This window comes from Chlamydotis macqueenii, chromosome 26 (assembly GCF_036417535.1).
Source record: "Chlamydotis macqueenii isolate bChlMac1 chromosome 26, bChlMac1.mat, whole genome shotgun sequence".
NCBI classification, from domain to species: Eukaryota; Metazoa; Chordata; class Aves; order Otidiformes; family Otididae; genus Chlamydotis; species Chlamydotis macqueenii.
This window is the reverse complement of record NC_141581.1, coordinates 1,808,163-1,827,095: the sequence shown is the minus strand read 5'-3', so window position 1 is coordinate 1,827,095 and position 18,933 is coordinate 1,808,163. Positions and strand designations below refer to the sequence as shown.

At 53.6% G+C, this 18,933-nt stretch overlaps 3 protein-coding genes and 1 long non-coding RNA gene across 4 annotated transcripts in view; 2 read left to right on the top strand and 2 right to left on the bottom strand.

The window, feature by feature from the left end:
• The first annotated feature begins 2,161 nt into the window (after nt 1-2,161).
• Nucleotides 2,162-7,333, top strand: PEAK3 (PEAK family member 3). The gene is made up of 4 exons (XM_086767641.1): nt 2,162-2,489; nt 3,104-3,237; nt 3,409-4,067; nt 4,569-7,333. Exons 1-4 carry the CDS (start codon nt 2,383-2,385, stop codon nt 5,559-5,561), a joined length of 1,893 nt encoding a protein of 630 aa, XP_086623767.1. The 5' UTR covers nt 2,162-2,382; the 3' UTR covers nt 5,562-7,333.
• An 833-nt stretch (nt 7,334-8,166) lies between these two features.
• Nucleotides 8,167-12,246, bottom strand: OAZ1 (ornithine decarboxylase antizyme 1). The gene is given in 6 exon segments (XM_086767354.1): nt 8,167-8,600; nt 8,701-8,786; nt 9,265-9,437; nt 9,565-9,651; nt 9,653-9,710; nt 12,062-12,246. Coding segments are annotated over 6 exon segments (651 nt in total). The 5' UTR covers nt 12,178-12,246; the 3' UTR covers nt 8,167-8,469.
• Nucleotides 9,896-12,055, bottom strand: LOC147597510 (uncharacterized). Its single transcript, XR_015261161.1, has 2 exons — nt 11,136-12,055; nt 9,896-10,531 (listed from the first exon to the last, which is right to left on the bottom strand). It is a non-coding gene; the product is annotated as an uncharacterized LOC147597510 (long non-coding RNA).
• Nucleotides 12,247-12,623: 377 nt separating the features above from the next.
• JSRP1 (junctional sarcoplasmic reticulum protein 1) overlaps nt 12,624-18,933 on the top strand; it is a 29,469-nt gene continuing 23,159 nt past the window's right edge. The window contains exon 1 of the mRNA XM_086767525.1: nt 12,624-12,641. The gene's annotated coding sequence lies outside the window, so the exon portion shown is untranslated. The remainder of the gene's footprint in view (nt 12,642-18,933) is intronic.

The following is an 18,933-nucleotide window of genomic DNA, read 5'->3' as shown; positions in this document are numbered from 1 at the left end:
CCCAGCCTCTGCACCCCAAAATTCCACACCCCTTTGCTCTCCGGAGACCCCAGGAGGGTCCCGGTGCCCCGGCATGAAGGAGAGCGGCAAAAATCATCAGGATGCTGCCGGCACCCGGGGTTCCTGCAGCCCCCCCAGCCGGGTCAAGAGCTCTCGTCAGAGTAAAAAAGGAAATGGTTTTGGGTTTTTTCTCTCATTTCCTGCATGAAAAAAAAAATATTGCATGGCACAAGAGCGCCCGGGAGGTTAAGGGTTGGGGTTACAGTTTGGGTGGGTGCTGAGGGGTCCGGGCGCTCCCTGGCCTCGGGGACGCCCCTCCTTTGGGAGTTTTTGGGGGTGAGAGTGGCTGGGAAGGAAGGTGCTGGGAAAGCGGCTCAGGTGGTTTCGGTGCCGGCTCTGGCCTGGTAGGTACCACCCCGGCCCATCCTGAGCCAAGAGGCCCCACAGCAGTGAAATACTGAGAGTAATGACCAAAAAAAACCCCCAAAAAACAAAAAAAAAAACCAAAAAAAAACCCCCAAAATAAATAACAAAAAAAAAAAAACCAACAAAAAATGAAGACAATTAGGAAAATGCAATTTTCCAGCGGGTATGTTTAAAGATCACATCTCCCACTGGGAAGAGAAACCAATTTCCTTACAAATTAAAAAGACTTGGGCTAAGGAAAACTTCCCCGCGGTCCCCAAACCCTATCCCTGCACGGTTTGGGGGGGGACAAAGGGCTCAGCACCCCCACGGGCCGCGATTTTCATCGCTGTCCTGCCGCGCGTTATCTGCCCGGGACAGGCAGAGGAACCCAGGGATGGATTCAGGGGTGTCCTGTAGCTTGGACACACACAGCCCCCCCCCCCTCCCCGCCCCCGCCACAGGGCTTAAAAATATAAAATCATAGTCCTTGTAAACCTGGCGTCATCTCCTTTGTTCCGGTAAGAGGGAATTTGCAGCGAATGCATCGGCTAAAGGCAATTCCTGCCCGGTCCTGCCAGCTCGGCCTAGCTTGGTAGGGTGACACTCACGGCATTAATCCTGTGATTTTATTCCCAGTGGCCTCTGGTATTTTTTTAAGGCACATTAGGGAAAAATATTGATGCTTTTAATAGATTTACTGGTGCTTAAATCAGTTTGTTGTGCAGTCATGACTATAAATTATTTAGGACAGGGGGCATTCACTGAAAATAAGCCCAGAATCCTGCTGGATCCTAAATGCTCCGTTTCTATCCTTTATTTTTACACCATTTTGGCCCTAAGTGATGGGTTGAGGGAGGAACGCAGAGCCAAACCTCGCTGCTGGGCTGCGATGCCGGCCAGGGCACGGGGACGAGCAGCCCCGGCGGCAAAGCTGGTCTCGGCACGGGTCGGCATCTCCCAAAATCTTGCCCGCATCCTGCTCGAGCGGCTGCCGGATTTGGCCGTGACTCAGCCCCAACGTGTGTTTTCATCAGCGCTCGTGTACGGCCTCGGAAATACGGATTGCAAAATACCCAGCGAGGAAACCGCTGAGGTGGGTGGGCTCCTCGCGGGGGGTGGCTCAGGCTCCCAGGCACCCGCTGAGCCCCAAACCGGTCCCCCCAAATCCCCGGAGAGGTGCCGGGTCCCACGGGTGCCCATGGATGCGTGGTCCAGCCCAAAAGGTGGAAGGACGGTGAACGTTTCCACTTTCTTCATGTAAATCCGCATCCCGCGAAGCCTGCTCGTCCCCGGCCTCTGTGCTCCCAGGAGAAATCCCAGGTCAGTCGCTAATGAGTGCCACTGGTTATTAGCTAATTAGTTCAAACACTGACTAGGAGGGAGGAGATATTGAGATATTTGGGGGTTTAGAGTTAAAAGAGTGACTTTATCCCAGAGGGGACAGACAGCGACGGGGGGATTATTTTTTTTTCAGCAGTTGAGTCCCGTCACTTCGTGCTCCCTCAGCATCTGGGAGTAAAGCTCTGGGAGTAAAAGAAGAAAAAAAAAGGAAAAATTTTTAAAAAGCGTTTTCTAACCTCTGGGCTCCTCTTGCGCGACAGCTGCCGGAAATCCCAGCAAAAGAAGAAAATAAAAAAAACATTCCACCTTGCCAATCCATCCAGAGTAACGCAACCTGGAGAGCAGGGAATTGATGACGTGGTTTGGGGGTTTTGCCACGGAAATCCCCCCCTCAACGCACCTGCCACCTCGGGGGAAGCTAATTCATCGCACCGGTTGCGCCGAAGCCGATGCAATTGCTGCGGCTGCAGCATCCGCGGGCAGTGCGTGGCTCCGGAGCAGAGCCGGGGGCTGGCAGGGAGTGAGGCCGAGCCTCCGGCTTCCTTTCGGCTTGCAAGCGGCAGGTTTTGAAAGAACATCCTCCCGCCAGCGGGGTTGCAGCGAGTTGTGCAAGGCGATTCCCCGACGGGTGCCATGGCCAACGCCCCGGGAGCCCGGGACGGGGAGCGGGAGCCGCAGCCCAGCCGGGAGATGGAGTCGGAGCCCACCAGGCCCCCGCCGCTGCCGGGGAAAACTCAGAGGTAACAAACTGCTCTGCTCGTGGGACCCGAAAAGGAGCTTCCCAGCAGCACCCCGGCGGAAACCGGAGTTTTTAACGACAGCCACCGTGGTTTTGGTACCGCTCGCGCTGGCAGGGTCACGGCTGCAGGTTTGCGCTGAGGCCGGCTGGGACGGGGAAGCGAAACCCCAGCCGGGGCCACGCCGGCTCCGTCCCGCTGCGCTTCTCCTTAGGGGCTTCCTGCTTTTCCCTCCCCGCACGCAGACCCCCCGGTTCTGTCCCCACGCCAGGCCTGGCCTGGGGTGTCAAAGGCTCCTCCTGCTCTCATCCCACACCTCTGCCACCATCACGTCCCCCTCACGGCCACCCCACGGGGACCATGAGGCAGACATGAACCCGTGCGAGCGTGAAGCCCCTGAGGCAGCCACCCCACCCCTCAGGAGTGGGGGCACCCCCGGGACCCCCCCCAGTGCAGGAGTCACCGGGGCACCAAACCCCCTGTCTTTTGCCCCAAAACCACGCGGCCAGGGCTCCCTAGGCCACCGCTTCCCCTTTCTCCTTATTCTTCCCCTGAGCGGCATCGGAGGAGCCAGCAGCCCCCGGGGAGGGGGAACGCTGACGCCTGGCTCTGTGCAGGGCCGTCGTGCCAGCGCAGGGCAACACACACACCCGCTGTGGCAGCCTGGACCTGGTTGCCCCCGGACCACCTGCCCCCACGCCGGACCACCCACCTCAACCCCCCGCTTCAGCCCTCATCTACAGCAACGTGGGTGAGTGACACCTCAACCCCGCCGGCGCTGGGCACGGCTTTGGGGCTGGAAATACGCAGCGGGGCAAATAACGACGTGCTCGTACTCCCGTCCCGCTCTGGCCCTTACTTTCTTCCCCCGTCGTCCCCCGGGGTACCCTCAGCCCTGCCGTGTCTGTTCCTCCCTCCCCAGGAGAGCTGCGAGCCCACCTCGTCCCCCGCAAGGCTAGCCGAGGGGAAGGAGCCGGGAGATCCCTCTCCAAGCCCAACCTGGACCCGCTGCCTCCCCCACTGCCGAAAAAGCAGCTCCAGCGAGCTGAGTCCCTCCCGGAGCACGGGCCATCCCGGCACTGCCAGGGCAACCCCACGACATGGGCCGACAGCATCCCACCACCCCATCTGCGGCACGGGGAGGGGGCTTCCAGCACCATCCCCCCACGGGACAGACCCTCCTGGGGAGCCAAGAAACCCCTGACCAAGTCCCAAAGCCTGGGTGAACCAGGGGCCAGGAGCAGCCCACAAAAATCCCCACCGCCCGGCCCGGCGGAGCTGACGTTCGGGATGGCGGATGGGGAGCTGGGGCAGCTCCTGCAGCCCCTGGAGAGCCCGGTTGGGGTGTGCGGGGTGGTCCTGGGGTGCCAGGCGGCCACCCTGGCCCGGCTCGTGGCTCGCATCCGGGAGGAAATCATGGGGTCGGAGGAGCGGCAGCAAGTGCTGGAGGCAGAGCTGGCAGGGAAGAGTTGGGCAGCGCTCAGCATCCTGGACCAGGAGCCGTGCTGCGAAAGCGGGGACGCGTGGTATTTCCGGGTGGGCTTCGCTTTTGAGCAAACCCAGCTGGTACTGGCGGCCAAGGTAAGCGGGGAATCGGGAGAAAAACCCCCTGGGTGGCACAGGGTGGCTGCAGTGCTGCAGGCAAGCACGAACTGGGAGCGCTGGCTTTTCTGCTGACCCTGCCACGCAGGTGCTTCCCCTTTTCGCACCCTACTTCTGCGTTTGCTAAATGAGACGGCACTGCCGGCGCAGGCCAGGGAGGCGAGGGTGACAGCTCCCACGGGTCCAAGGGACACGTCAAGAACGGCGCCGCTGCAGGAGATGCCGTGGCAAGTGGTCTCAAGGGGCTACCGGCTGCGAAGTAGAGGCTGGAGCGGAACTGGGTGTTCGCCATTCCCCTTTCTTGATGAAAGCCGTTCCAGCAGGCACCAGTGGGTTCGGAGGGTGCGGGGAGAGCCCAGACTGCACGCGGGTCGGAGCAGGGCTGGTGGCCCTGAGCTGAGGCAGTGGCCCGGCCTGGGATGAGGCACCCTGCGGCTCCATCCTTGCGCAGCTGGCCATGCCCTGTCCCTCTCCTTGCAGGTCCCCAAGGTGTTCTCCACCAGCCTGGGGGTGCAGAGCTCCCTTGGGGCGCACTGCAGCATCCAGCGCCTGATCGGCCACTTCACCGACCGCCCCCCGTGGGAGCTGGTGCTCCCGAGAAGCCCTGGGGAGCAGAGTCGGTCCCCTTCTGGAGAGGACCTTGGCAGCCGCACTTACCCGCAAGTCCTCATTTCTCCTGAGGTTCCCTACCAGACCTTGGCAGGCTTTGTGAAGGGATCCCACGGTCTGCACAGGACCAGCCCCGGGCACTATGAACGCCTGGCTTGCCTCCTCCTCCTGCAGGTATGCATGGGGCTGGAGCACCTCCGGGCGGAGAACGTGAGGCAGGGGGACCTCTGCCCCGAGAACCTGCTGCTGGTGCGCTGCCCTTGTCCTCCCGGGAGCCAGCAAGGCAAGGAGGCATCTCTGGGGCTGTCCCTTCCAAGGCTGCTCATTAGCAGCTTCTTCAAGGTTAAAGACAAGCGAAGACCTTGTTCTACCAGCCAAGAGCAGGACTGGACCGAGGGGCTTGCTGCACCGACCTCCCTGGTGGCAGACGAGCTGAACGTAGGCATGCTGATCTATCAGATCTTGCACGTGGACATCTCCCTGGAAAACATCTTGGGATTCAGAAGCAACAGACTTCCTCAAATCCCCTCCCTGTCCATCTATTCCACGGGACTCAAGCGTCTGGCCGTGCTGCTTCTCCACAGAGATCCCTACAAGAGGGTCTCCATCGAGCAGGCCAGGAGCATCCTGCAGGTCCTGCTCTGGGGGCCTCGCCAGGAGCTCTTCGCCAGGAGCAAGAAGACTCTCACCCTGCTGCGGAGCTGGGTGGAGGTGAAAAGGGCTCTGCTGCTCCTGAAGTTTGCGGAGAATTCGGCTGGGGCAGGGGAGAGCCCCGGCCTGGAGGAGTGGCTGTGCTGCCAGTACTTCAAGGAGGTCACCGAGCACACGCTCTACCAAGTCACCCAGGCTCTCTACGCTCCCTGAAGGCAAGAGCTGAAGTTCAGCCCACCCAAAAGGTCTCCCCAAAGCCAAGAGCCCACGGGGACCTGGCCAAATCCACCAGCAGCCGTCTCCCGCAAGGAACCCAAGCTGGTCCTGGGTGGGAAAACTGTGTGCAAACCCAAACCTGCTTCCCCCACAGCAGAGGAGCGATGAAGCTGGGACCACGCTCCCGCAATGCAGGGTGTGTTTATACAGCCTCGCCCAATTTTTGTTGGATGCTGGGAGTCCAGTTCATGGGAGCATCCCGGGAAAGATGGAAGCCACAGGATCAAGGGCCAGTTTAGTAGCTAATGATCCCAAGTCAAGTTTACAGGGCTTAGACTTTGCACAAAATCCCCTCGGACCCCTCCTGCGGCCACGAGGTGTTCGCTGTTTTAAATAACACAGCGCAAAGCCACGCGTCGCAGCTCACCTTAACGCACCGTTAAAAAAAAAAAGAGAAATACACCACCTCGTACAGCCTGCTCCTTTAGAACCTGGGGCACAGACACAAATATAAACGACATTTTAAAGGGAGAAATACAACAGCCACGTAGCTTCAATAAAACTCAGAGCCTCTTAACACCGGTCCTTTACGTGTTTCTTTGACGGCGTGACACACCTCGGTGCTGGATCCAACGAGAAACACAGAGCCAGACGTCACTGCGCGGCGGCGATGAGCCAGAACTGCCCCGACAGCGTCTAGGAAATAGCTGGGGTGGGTTTAGAGGCGCTGCACCCGCAGCCAGGCTGCAGGGTGGGGCTCTGGCTGCGCCAAGGCAGGGTCGTTGCATCCGCGGCTGGGTATTAAACACGCAGCAGCAGGCGGGAGCTGAGCGCTGGTCCCTCAGCGTTGAGCTGAAGACCCAGCCAAGCCCACAGCCCCTCTGCGTGAGACCATTCCCTCCCAGAGCAGCACCCAAACGCGGCAGCGCGGCCTCCTCGCCGAAGCTGGAGAAACTCCCCAGCGACACAAACCCAGACGTGGTGACCACCCAGGCACGGTCAGTCCACAGAAATGTTCAAATTTCAATCGGGCTTTTGGGGCAAAACCACGCAGGGTGAGCCCCAGCCCCTCAGTCCCCAACGCCTCTCCTGTAGTATCTTGTGTGGCTACAAGATGGCAGTAAAGCCCGTGGCACAGCAGCAGCTCGCCCAAAGCCACCCCGGGCATCAGATTCTGGAAAAACAAAGACAAAACCCGCTTCTGCTGGCACCTGCAGGCCCACCCCAGCCCCAGCCTGGCGCTTCCAAGCACCCCCTGCACCCCTTTTTCTGGTTTCCACCTTGGGTGACTCCTTCTTCTTCTGCCAGGAGTAGTTTGGAGCACCCAATGTCTGGGAAACATCTGCAGGGGACCATGGCCTTCAAGGCAGGGACCACGTACATCTCCAGGCTCACACGTCCCTGCAGAAGGAGCCCTGGCTGCAGCAGAGGTGGCGGCCTTGCCCCAAGACCCACAGCAGAGCCCAAGCTGGGGCAGACTCAGGGAGGCCGATATAAACATCTGAAGCCAATTCAATAGATCAAGAACATCCACCTTTCGCTGCGTTGCTAATTTAACAGGCTCTCCAGAAGCACGGTGCCACCCCCCTGGGTTATTTTGTGCTGCACATCCCACTACGGGATCCGCTCCCCGCCACATCTCTGAGAATGGAATTTCAGGGATTACGTTTTGGCGCACTCCGCGCAATTCCAGTACTGCTTACCCCAGAACATCTGCCTAGGGATGACCTGCGGGACGGTCTGTAAGCACCCTCACAGCACACACTCGAGAAGAGAACATGCTTCTATTGGCACCGACTCACAGCGTAACCGCCTGCTAAAATCACCCATCCCAGGGATTCACGGCTCCAAGGGAAGATTAACCAGCTCCAGCAGTGCCAAACAAGCCTCCAAAGCGGCAAGTGGTACGGACCGAAAACAAAACCGAAACACGACGCTTTAAAGCGCACTCCTTTGAACACCTCTCTGGTAACTTCAGCTCAAGTTTATGAACTCCAGCAGCCATTTTCCCACTTGGTATCCTGAACACCAAGAGGTGTCCACAGACCCCAACAGCTCCTTCTCCTCACCCTCCAATCCCAAGCTGTCTCCCCAGGAGAGTTCTGGAGGCTGCCCACCCTGCCAGCGTTCAGCTGCAGGGCCGCAAGCCCGCCTACGCCACAGCCAAAGAACTCGTCAAGCCACCCTGCACACTTAACGCGTGCTGGTGTAACGCTCCGCTCTTACTAATGCTGAGATTTCGGGTATCGAAGCTGCGTATTTGATGGTCAAAGACACCAGAAGGCAGACAAGAGCTGTGCTTCTCAGCATTTCACTTGAGACCTCCCAACTAAAACACGCCCGGAAGTATCCTATGCAACACCGACAGCGCAGGGGGGCAGCGATCCTAATCGCCAGTGGAAATGGACAATCCGTGATTATTTCACTGAAAGCAGGCTTTTATAGGATTGCTAAATTATTTCAAGTCCTGGCAGATCACAATCACGAGCTCCAGTCAAGCAAAGAATGAGCAACGCCGTTCCGTACCTGCAGCTTTAATGGTTGGGGCTGCTCCAGAGCCACCTCTTCAGAGTGCAAGTCTTAAACAGCTTAAAACCAGCAATAAAAAGTAAAATATAAATTTTTATTTAGAATTAAAGCAAATACTTCAGTATCACAAACACAATATTAAACTTCAAGAAATATACTGCTAATTTGGAGGGAGCATTTATTTGCACAACCACAACATGCGCACAAATCCAGAAAAAAAAAGATGCGGAGTCTGAAATTTTCAACATCTCACCACCAGAGCAGTTGGTCACAACGTTTCGTACAGAGTTATATATGCTGTAATAGATGTTGACAAAATTTCTACAGAATCATCTTTATAGACAACAAGAAAGCTCTAAGAGGCGAACATTGCGATCTATTCTTCTTCTGATGAGTCTCTCTCAAACGTGTAGGCCATGAAGCAAGCATCTGGTCTCTTGGGGACAAGGGGATGCCCTGGTCTCACAATCTCAAAGCCCAAAAAGCTGAAAGTACGGAGCAATGCAGCTAGGAAATAAAAAAAAACAGGAGAAAACAGGTTTGATCCATCTGATACTGTAACAATATCCACCAAAACACGGCAAGAGCGCTAGGAGCTCACACCTACCTCTATCATCTCTGTTCTTGTGGAAACAAATGAACACATGATCAACTCGAAGCTGTTCTTCAGCAAACTCCAGAAGAACTGCAAAACTGCAAGAGAAATACAAGGCGTTCAACGCACACGAGCCAGCGTTTCCCTCAGAGATACTGAGCAAGGACAGCGGCTGCAGACTCGCGCCAAGAGAAGAGCCCTGAGCCCTGCGTGGTAAATTGAGGCAGAAATCTAGGACTGCGACACAGAAACGTGCTTTTCTGTGGCGGCTGGAGGGACAGCTGCAGTGCCAAGCTCAGAACCAGGCTGGTGTTTCCAGTGGATAAAAGCAGCCACCCCGTACTGGGGAGTCCAGAAATCGCAGACCTTCGGAGCAACTCTGCCTGACCGAACGGGCAGAAGCAGCACCCAAACAAAGATTCACTTAGTTGCAGCCTCTTACAACATCAAGCACCGTGATTAGACCCCAGCTTTCACAACGGAAGCGAACATCAGCGACAGTTCGGTGTTGCTGGTGTTATTCCACCCCTCCAGACAGAGGCGAGTCAAACCACAGCGGCGTTTTAGCCCACCCACCTGTCTTTGCTCCCCTCAGGCAGAGCACCACCAGGAATTTCTATGTAGAGGTTGTTGTTGTTCAGCACTGCTCTCCAACTAATGTGTTTGGCATCTGTAAGCCTTGACTGGACATTCAGAATTCTTGTCCTGTTATTAGATGTTAGTTCTTCTGTTACATTCAGCCGATTATCCTGGAGCATTAATATGCACAAAGTTATTCCCAGTTCATTTCGGAGAAAGGATAATTCCCACTAATAGGCTTGAGGCAAGAAATGCATTCCAGCTCGCCACAGCAAACTGCTTATTATTCATACTCACCGAATAAAATAAATTAGCTGAAAGATTGTGATCCCTCTGACTATTCCCTCGCCCACCTGGGATCTTCAGGGGTGGGTGAGGGACATCAGGAGCACCACCGAGGCCCCGGACCCAGGTTACTACAGCAATTGAAGGGAACCCTGGAACTAGGAAGGAATCAGAGAGGCAGTGTTAGACAAAGCCCTGAGAATTCTAGGTTTTAAACAGGGATCAGATGGCAAGATGAAAAATAAATAAATAAATAAACACTGCAAACCTAGGGCAAGGGAACTCCTCCCACTGCAACCTAGGGATGTGGCCAGACAAAGGAACCTCCAGAGCAGGGACAGGAACACCTAGACCCAGACCCACAAAGGTCAGAAAGCTACGACTGCAATATTTTGGGGGAGAGACTAACTTGGAGATTAAAATACTCTCAGCTCGAAGTGAGCAAGGCGTATTTCCACACCAAGGCAGCAGCGTGCTTGACCTATCTCAAGAGAAGAACCATTCTGCCGTCACACGTGCAAGACCCTATTTTCTCCCCCAGCTTAAGTTATCACGAGCATACTGGCCCAGCAAGCTAGGGGTCATTTTTTCCCTGTGATACACAGTCCTAATTACCTTAGACTTCTGCATCAGCACTCTTGAGATCAGACACACAAAACAATCTCATAAACGCCACCACCTCAAATATTTTCCCCACGCTCAGGAGCGAAATCACTGGTTTTGAGACCACACCTGAACATCTGAAACACTGAATTCTTCAGAGTAATTTCACCCCGCTCAAAGTTCAGTACTTCAGGTTAAGAATGTCATCCTCTTAAGATACGAAACAGATTTCTTGTACGAGTGCTAAGTTTCACCCCATCCAACCGAATAAGCCTTCCACTGTACCGGAGCCGCTGGCCCCTCCCTCTGCACCATCCTTCACCCTGCAGGCTCACTCTCCAGTTGCGTCATCTCAGCAGATGCAGCAATCGAGGCCCTGAGGGAAATTTTCACAATCGTCCTGTCTGTGAGTGCCAGCAGCCATTTGCAAATCAGAATAAACATGTACAAAATAATCCACCATTTTGCACGGATCGCACAAGTTTGATTTTTTTTTTTTTCCCCCCAAATGAGCTTGAAACTCATGATGAATAATCCGTATTAGAAAGGTACCGAATGCCTGTACAGATCAAATATTATCTGCTGGAAGGCATCAATAAGCGCAGCGGCTGCAAAGTTTTATTAAAAAAAAAATAGAATTTGCACTCTCTCAATTAAATGACTAATCAATTCATTATTTTAGGTTCTTTGAAAGAGAGATAATATTCTTTAGTACAAGCATTCCATACTAATTTTATTGCAGAGCTACTCATTCCTAATTACTCTCACAAACAAGCCGTTACGCAGTGGCAATCCTTTGCACAATTTCACCTTTTGCCCACTGAAAGGCAGTGCATAATGGCTGCCTACATTTCGCAACTGAGAATATATTTTGCAGTGATGTTTGCGTGCACTTACTCCTCTCAGTGGAAAAAAAGCAATCTTTAAACAGCAGCCAAGTATAAAAAAAAATGGCTTACTAAAAACACTTCTAAACCTACGAGGTCTCATAAAGGCTTCCTTCGGACAAGGCAGACTGATGTCCTAAGCTTCCATCACTCCACAAGGGTCATCCCAATTCAGCTATTTTCTTCCGTGGGGATTGTTTAATCTTTTGGTGAAGTTTTAAACTAACAGCTCTCATAAGAGTGTTACGTTCTACTTCAGGCTCAGAACCCTCGATTAGTTTTTCAAGAATATCTACGGTTACGTAAGGGGATAACAGCCTTCAATCCTCTGCTCTCTTTGCCCAGCTGTGGGGTTTTTTCCCCCCAGGGAGGAAGATGCCACCCCCAGGCGCTGCCTCCAGCCCAGCTTTTGTCTCCAGGCTCCCTTCGCAGCCGGTTCGCTCGCCGGGGAGCGGCCGAGGGCCCAGCCCCTGCCGTTCCGAGGCTTCCTCCCGCGGTTGTGACAGCTCCGGAGATGCGGTGGGACCTCTCCTCGCCGGCAGACGGCAGCTAACGTGGCACACGGGGAGAGGCGGCCGGGCCTGAGGCGACTCGGGGGCGGTGGCGGTCACAGGCCGCCCGGGGCGGGGGGGGGGGGGGGGGGGGCGCGAACGCGGACGTGTCGCCCGGCACGGCGGCGAGTCACACCGGACCGGGGGAGGCTGCAACCGGCGCTAGACCGACCAGGCGCCGCCTTGGGCCTTCAAAAAACCCCTCTTTTTTTTTTTTTTCCCCCCCTCCCCCCTTTTTCTGCGGGGGAAGAGGCCAGGCCGCAGCACCCAGCGCAGAGGCGGCGGTGTGGGCCGCCCCTCCCCCATTCGCCACGGAGGAGCCCTCCCCTCCCCCCGGTCACGGGGGAGGCGACCGGCGCTTGAGGGACGAGGAGGAGGAGGAGGAAGATCAGGGCGGGCCCTGAGGGGAAGGGAGGAGGCGGCGAGCGCCCAGCGGTGCGAAGGCTGAGGGAGGCCCCGGCCCCTCACCTGCTCTGTCCGGTACTGAGGCTCAGGACAGCGGGCATGATGGTGCTTTTATTCCCCTCTTTCTCTCTAGCGAAGCAGTGACTGTTGAGTATCCGCTGCAGGGAGGATTTCACCATCCGGCCGCTCTGGTCCGAACCCCGAAACCCTCCGCCGCCTCCCCCCGGCCGCTCTCCAGGCGCTGCTACACAAAATGGCACCCCCGCCGCAGCGCCTCCTTATATACCCTTCCAGGCCCCGCCCCCCGGCCACACCACGCCCCCAACTGGGAGAAGGCTCCCGGCCGGCGAACGGCCGGATTGTCCCTTAGATAGTGTCGCTTTCCATTGGCTGAAGGGGAGATAGGGGGCGGAACTACGAGTTCTTTTCCTATTGGCTGGAAGCTTGGGGGGGGTTTAACATTGGTTAGAAGGGCGTCGGGACGCGGTGGGGGGGGGAGTAGCGGTCTCTGATTGGCTGCCCCCGCTGCGGGTGGGTGGGGTGTAGCGGGGTTCAGCCGGGAGGGTGGGTCGCAGCGCCGCAGCCTTCACTCCCTTCAGCGCCGCCGGTTCGAGTCCCGCGTCCGCGCCCCCGCCCGGCTGAGGTAAACTGCGCGGGAGGGGCGGGGCCAGCCCCGGCGCATGCGCAGGCGGGAGGAGGAGCGGGGCGGCGGTGGCGGGCGGGGGGCGTTCCTCCGCCCCGAGTTTGGGGGGGTGCGGGGGCGGCGATTGGGCAGGGAGGGTCCGGGTCTCCGGTCCGGCCGGGCTTTACAGCCCCGGGGGTCCCCTCTCGCTGGTGGGGGGAGCAGAGGGGCGGCAGCGGGGCCTCCTGCGGGGCACGATGGGCTCGGGGGGCACGGCCGCCCGCTGAGCTGTCAGGCAGAGCCGGCTCGATGCTGAGGGAAAATTTACTTAAAAAATTAATAATAAAATCCCCCGCAGTGTTGGAGAGGCTCCCTAAAAGGATAGGCTGAAGGCGTGACCTGGTTTTGGGGTTCCGCGTGCTCCCGTCTCCAATCCCAACGGCTCCCGGTTTCCCTCGGCCTGCGCGTTTCACAAATCTACGGCTTTGGTTGTCTGGGGAATGGCTGGTGGGAGGCTTTTAAATGGAAAAAAAAAAAAAGGGCTTTGTGCTGCAGCTTCGTGAGGAAGCAAATAAGTCCTGGTGACTGACACGGCAGAAGTCGGGCTGTATCCCCACCCCCAGGACAAAGGCTCCCCCGGTAGCCTAGCGCTCTGCTTTTCGTCTCCTGCGAGGATTTTTGGAAATCTGAGGTGTGGAGACGTGGTTGGGTGCTCCTGCAGCCCCATGGCGAGAGCAAGGTCTGCAGGAAAGGATGCGCATTTGAAACTGGGACACCCTGCTTCTCTTTTGGACAAAATTGGTGAAAACACTGATCCCTCCCTTTGGGGGGTGGGAGCAATCTTCAAAATTTAACTTGAAAGCAGCAAATGTATACAAAAGGTAAATAGGTTATAATTTCCATGGCAGGAGATCTTTGACTCAGCCAGTTATGAGCATTTCAGCCTGTTCCGTGTCAGGTGAGACCGTCCCTCTTCTGAAAACCAAGTCAGAAGCACATCGCAAGTCAGGGCACATCCTAAGCAGTGGATCTGATCCTGTGTGGAACGAAAGTTCAAAATAATGGTTTAAACAATGCTGAATCAAGTTTGCAGTCAGGTATGCCTTGTAAATTAAGTGGGAAATATGTTATAGAGCCTATTTTATTGCCTTTGGTACCATGGCTGCATTTGAGCTTTTTTTTTTTTTCTTCCTATCTTGCTTATTTTTATTTGCTTTCAAATATCCCCATCCAGGAGTTCTGAGCACATGGATATTCCATTGATTGGTTCTGCTTTCCACAAGGATAAGCGTCTAAATCCCCACCCACCTTCTGTGTCCTGAAACTGCTCTGATTGCCTGGGATGGAACAAAGCGTATTTGCCAAAAGAAAACACTTGTCTGTTCTGCAGCTTAGACGAGAAGCCTAGCCTGGCCAGCAGCCAGGGACTAGTCTGGGAGGCATGGTAAGTGAGAGGTATGGGAGGAACATCCTTTCCCTGCCGCAGGTATCTGCGCTTAGCTCCCTCAGCACAATGTGACAGAGACATCAGGGCTTGCTTTCACCCCGCTCCGTAGTTTTGGCTGTTGATTTATGGAGGGGAAGCTGACTGCGTTATCCAGAGAGCAACTTGAAACAATGGGATAGCTGCAATTCAGGAATATCCGTACCGAATGAAGCGCGTCGGAGGAGATCTAGCGATTCGTGTTGTGCGTGTTGTTTTAGAAAGGTTTTCCTGACAGGGGAATGAATGTGTTAGTCAATGGAAGGGCTGCCTCAGTATTTTGTGATAGGTTTCGTTATTTGTAATAACGGCATTTATTGTTTGTGTAGTAATCCGACTGTAATGCCTTATAACGGCGCTGTGTCAGAGGACATCGTCTTTGCAGCTGCTGTCCTCTTTCCTGTGGCGCCGGTAACAGCTTTGCCCTTTGGATACCTGTCATCTCAAGGGGCCAGCATTCCATTTCACAGCTGAGTGACCTGGCTAACGCTGTGTTGCTCTGTACTCTGCAAAAACGCCCGATTAACCTGTTTTGGGTTTGCGCATTAAACACCGTCGTGTGGGATTAGTTCCAGCTGCAGTTTTGCTGAGATAGCCTGACTTCCCGTTTAGCAGTGACAGTGATTCATAAATCCTCACAGAGAAGCCTCTGACTCACAGTTTCAGGGTTACCAGCTGAGGCAGCTGGAGATGTTGCTGTCTCCAGCTGTTTTTTTACCACTGGTTTGCCGTGATTACCCTGCCCGTGGCAGCAGAGCAGGCAGAAATAACTGTGTCAGTGTCTGAGTTGCCCCAGCTGCATTCCCAGTTTGGCACCGTAGTCCAAACCCATCTCAGGCCCTGATTTTATCCAACACGCTGGGCACTGAACCCTAACAGCTGATCTGTGGGCATGTATTCCTGCTCCCCCATGTTTGCTTTGGCACAGAAGCTTTCAACGGACAATTGTAAATAGAGAATCTCGTCCTGAGGCTCTAGTTCATCCCGATTCCTGTGCTGGTGTCCACAAATACTCCATCAAAGGCCCCCTTGTTCTGCTGGCTCCCAACTACCACAGCCTTCCCATCTTCAAAAATTAGGTGTTTCCAAGGACCGGCGTAGTCCCCAGAGCAGGAGATGCAGCAGGGAGCTTGTATCGATTCTCTCCTGAACTCCTCGGAGGAGAGCACGTGACGAGTCCCAGTTGTTCCGTGTTCTTACACAAGCAGGTCGTTAGCAATTAGCTGGTATGAAACGATCTGGGAAAAGATCTCGTACGGTCCGAGTTACTCAATAACCAGGCCTGTTAATGGAGAAAGTACAGAAGAAACAACACAACTGAGCTCCACGTTAGGAAACGAAATTGGTTCAGTTGAAGAAAGCCAAGGAATTTAATTTTCTAGAGCTTCGTTTTCCTTTTTTAGCTTGCTTCAGCGTGCTTTTCAGCCTCTTTTGTTAAAAGCCGTCTCAAACATTAGTCAAAGTCACCAGTTAATGATTCTTTCAAGCTTTTATAGTTTTTACTTTCTGAAAGATGTTAGATGGGAAGAAGAGTTTATGGCAGCGCAGGAATAAGTTAAAAGTCAAATTCAAAACTAGTGGCTGATGTAAACAGAAGAAATGGGCAAGTGACTGAATGTCTTTCCTCTTCACTGTCTGTTTTCAGGTTTGCAAGTGTTTATGATGAGATAACACGAAACTGGTGCTTAGAAAGATGTACAGGACCCGAAAGGCTCCTCAGACTTGACGGTTCTGAAATCCTGTACGTTGATGCCGTAGTTGTGTTGCATCTTTTATTTCGAGAAGGAAAGAGAACCTGTTCTGTTGTTTGGGTGATTAAAACACAACTAAATAACGCGGCTGCAAATATTAGCATTCTGTGTTTTCCTGCTGTGGAGGAGGCTGATGGAGAGCGGGCTGCTGCAGGCTTTGTTGAAGCAGCTCCTGTGTCCGTGTTTGAGAGGAGTGACCTCCAGTGAAGGTGAATGGAAGAAAAACCTGATGTTTGACACGTAGCAGAAACCCCCGTGTATTTTCTGCTTAGCTGCATCGTGTTGCCGTAGCTCTTCTTGAATGTGGAAATAGATGTTTATGACATTTAGCAGCATCATGGGAATTAATCTGATTTGCTGACTGGAGAAGTACAACAGAAAGAAAAACATGAGCTCTCTGCTAAAGCATGTGCAGTCCTTACGTAGCATTGCACACTTAGTAACTCCCCAAAAATGGTAAAAAAAAAAGAAAAATTAATTGAGCCAGACTATAGAATCAAGTCATTCTGATCGGCTTTTCTCTCTATTTCCACTCCAGGAAGACTCTGCTTGTTCTTACAGTTTTAAGAGTTATCTAGACATGTAGCCAAGCACCAAAACAGGACAGAATCGGAGGCATCATGATGTGTTTTCACAGAACTCATTCTGTGTGATGACTTCTTTACCCTGTAACTTAGCTGGCTTTAGTCCCAGAATAATTTCATGTTCATCTTGGTCAGCTTTGTGTGGAGACGAAGTACAGCAATTAAGCTTGTGAGGTCTCAATCAAAACACTGGACAGTGTTAATTCTAAACTTTATAAGACGTATAGTTTATAAATCTTATACAGCAGGGCTCTTAAATCCTTGCTTAGAACTTCTGGTTCATTTCCTTACAGCTAACAGTTAACTACCAGTTACCTAATTTTAAATATTCCCCGACGAAAAACGCTATTTGGTGTGTTAGAATCTATTCTGATCTTTGTGGGACGCGTAATTAGAACACTTTCTAGCTGGAAAACTCTCCTCATTTTCTTTGTCATCCCTGTGAGAACGATTTGATTTGAAGGTCAGGTTTTCTGCAGACCCACTTGTGCTGGAAGGAGATTCTGCATGCCGCTGCGAAGTTAATCCGCAATTCTTAGGTGTTTACTGGCGCAGGGAAGAATTTGTTTTCCAAGATCTTTGTGAGACGCTGACCTAGAAGAAAGCAGTCACTAGTACGTCAGGCCAACAAATGTCTGTACTTCTTAGCAAAGGAACTTTGGATCTCTGCTTTCTCACTTAAAAGCAGCTGGTACGAAGAGGACTGTGTATTGAACGCAGATGAGGTAACAGATGCTTAAAATGCTTTAAAGTCTCGTTAGCTGATTTGGGGGGTGTCATCAACATGGTGCTGGTCACCTGATAAGTGCTGGGTTGTCTTGTTGACCTTTTACCAGGCATTGCGGTTCCGTTTCCGTATAAAAATAAGATGGGGGTGAGGGGAAAAGTTTGAAGTGGGATGAGGAAATCTAGGCAGCTAGAGAGCGGGTCAGCCGACAGCGAGAGACACGAGGTACGGTCAGAGGACATCACCTTCACGTTTCTGGGGAAAGAAGCGTGCTTGAGCAGTTTGTTGTTGCAGTTCTGTAATTTAAGAATAATGTTCCACAAGCTTGAGTTTTGTATTGATTTTTCTCTGGGTGTTGCTGCCAGTTATGAGCAAACGGTCATGAGGAATTCAGAGGTAGTTGCAAAACAATGAAGAGGAGGACATTGCGACATCCTCTCTTCCACAATCCATTTTCTGTTTCGTTTATGCTGGGCCAGATGCAGCCCACATCTCCTTCCCCTTTGCTCCCCCTCCCCAAGTTAACAAGAGGTGATTAAGGTCGGGTGCTTGCAAAGGACGCAATGCCACAGAGGGGAGTTCGACTCGGAGAGGAGATCGAGCGCTGTCCTTCTCGTCGGAGAGCGGTGGGGTGCACAGCACCTCGCAGAGCCGCGCCCTGAGAAAACCAGCCCCTCTGCGATCACATTTTAATCAGCGTTTTGGTGTGCAGCAGCTTTCTGGAATTCTTTCATCACGTTTTCTTCCTCTGCTGACCCCTTCCCCTTGCTTGCTTGCTGCAGCCTTTGTGTGGTGGATTTATTAATTTATTTTTTGCTCAGCTTCCCTTTTCTCTTACAGAGGAGTTCAGCACAACCTGATGTTTCTTTACAGGATTGGCCGCTATTTGCAGCCTCTGCGTCGGGAAGGCGAGCTGCGTGGCGTGACTTATCTTCCTTCAGGTCCTACGGTGCTTGGATCAGTCGACCTTAGGGACGAGGAAGCGCGCGGTACAGCTCGGCTTTTGTGGCTCGTCCTTTGGTTTGGAAACGTTATCGAACCGAACAGATGCCAGCAGGATGAGCATTAAACCCGTTGCAGAATCTGCTGTGTTGGAAACTAGTTCAGAGTCAGTTTTCCCTGCCTAAACGTTTCACCCAGCAGCTCGTTAAGATATAAAAATTCAAAGGAGGCTTTCCCCCCCACCCCCATTAGATCATTCCTGCGATAAGAGCATTAACGAGCATATTTTCCCATCAATAAAAGGAACGAGCCTCCAGGGCAGGGAAGGTTGTTTAGCCTGCAATAAGTTACATGCCGCGCTCGTCCTTCAGAGAGTCGTGAGTGTGGGAACCAGTTCACCCCTTTGCTGGAGCTGAGAACAAGCCGGAGAACGGCCTCTGACTAGCGGAATTGGCAAAGCGGGATCTCTTCCAGGTTTTTTTTGCGCTGCACGCCGCTTTATTTTGGGTATAATCCCTGTGGATTCAGCGCTGGGCGAAGTCACTGGCTGGAGCTCACCCGGAGCCGTGCCAGCAGCCGGGGCATCGCTCGGGGTGCCGCGGGAGGGACGGAGGATGTCTGGCCCCGGTAGTCGTTGCTTTTGCCGAGCTGTTTATTTGAGCTGCATGCAGCCTTGCGCCTTTGCCCATGAGCTATCCGTGTTTGAACCAATATTTACACACGCCTCTGTGTACCCAGGCAGTCAGCAATCCCTCCGGCTGAGAGCAGAGCTGGAACCAGCCAGCAGGCCAGCTTAACAGCTCAAGTTGTTTACTTTTAAAATTTT

What these genes read in the sequence shown, in the direction of transcription:
- PEAK3 (XM_086767641.1), top strand. Translation starts at nt 2,383, where the DNA reads ATGGCCAACGCCCCGGGAGCCCGGGACGGGGAGCGGGAGCCGCAGCCC. An exon ending in CTGCCGGGGAAAACTCAGAG is followed by an intron (nt 2,490 to 3,103) that starts GTAACAAACTGC and finishes GGCTCTGTGCAG; the next exon opens with GGCCGTCGTGCCAGCGCAGG. An exon ending in AGCTGGTACTGGCGGCCAAG is followed by an intron (nt 4,068 to 4,568) that starts GTAAGCGGGGAA and finishes CTCTCCTTGCAG; the next exon opens with GTCCCCAAGGTGTTCTCCAC.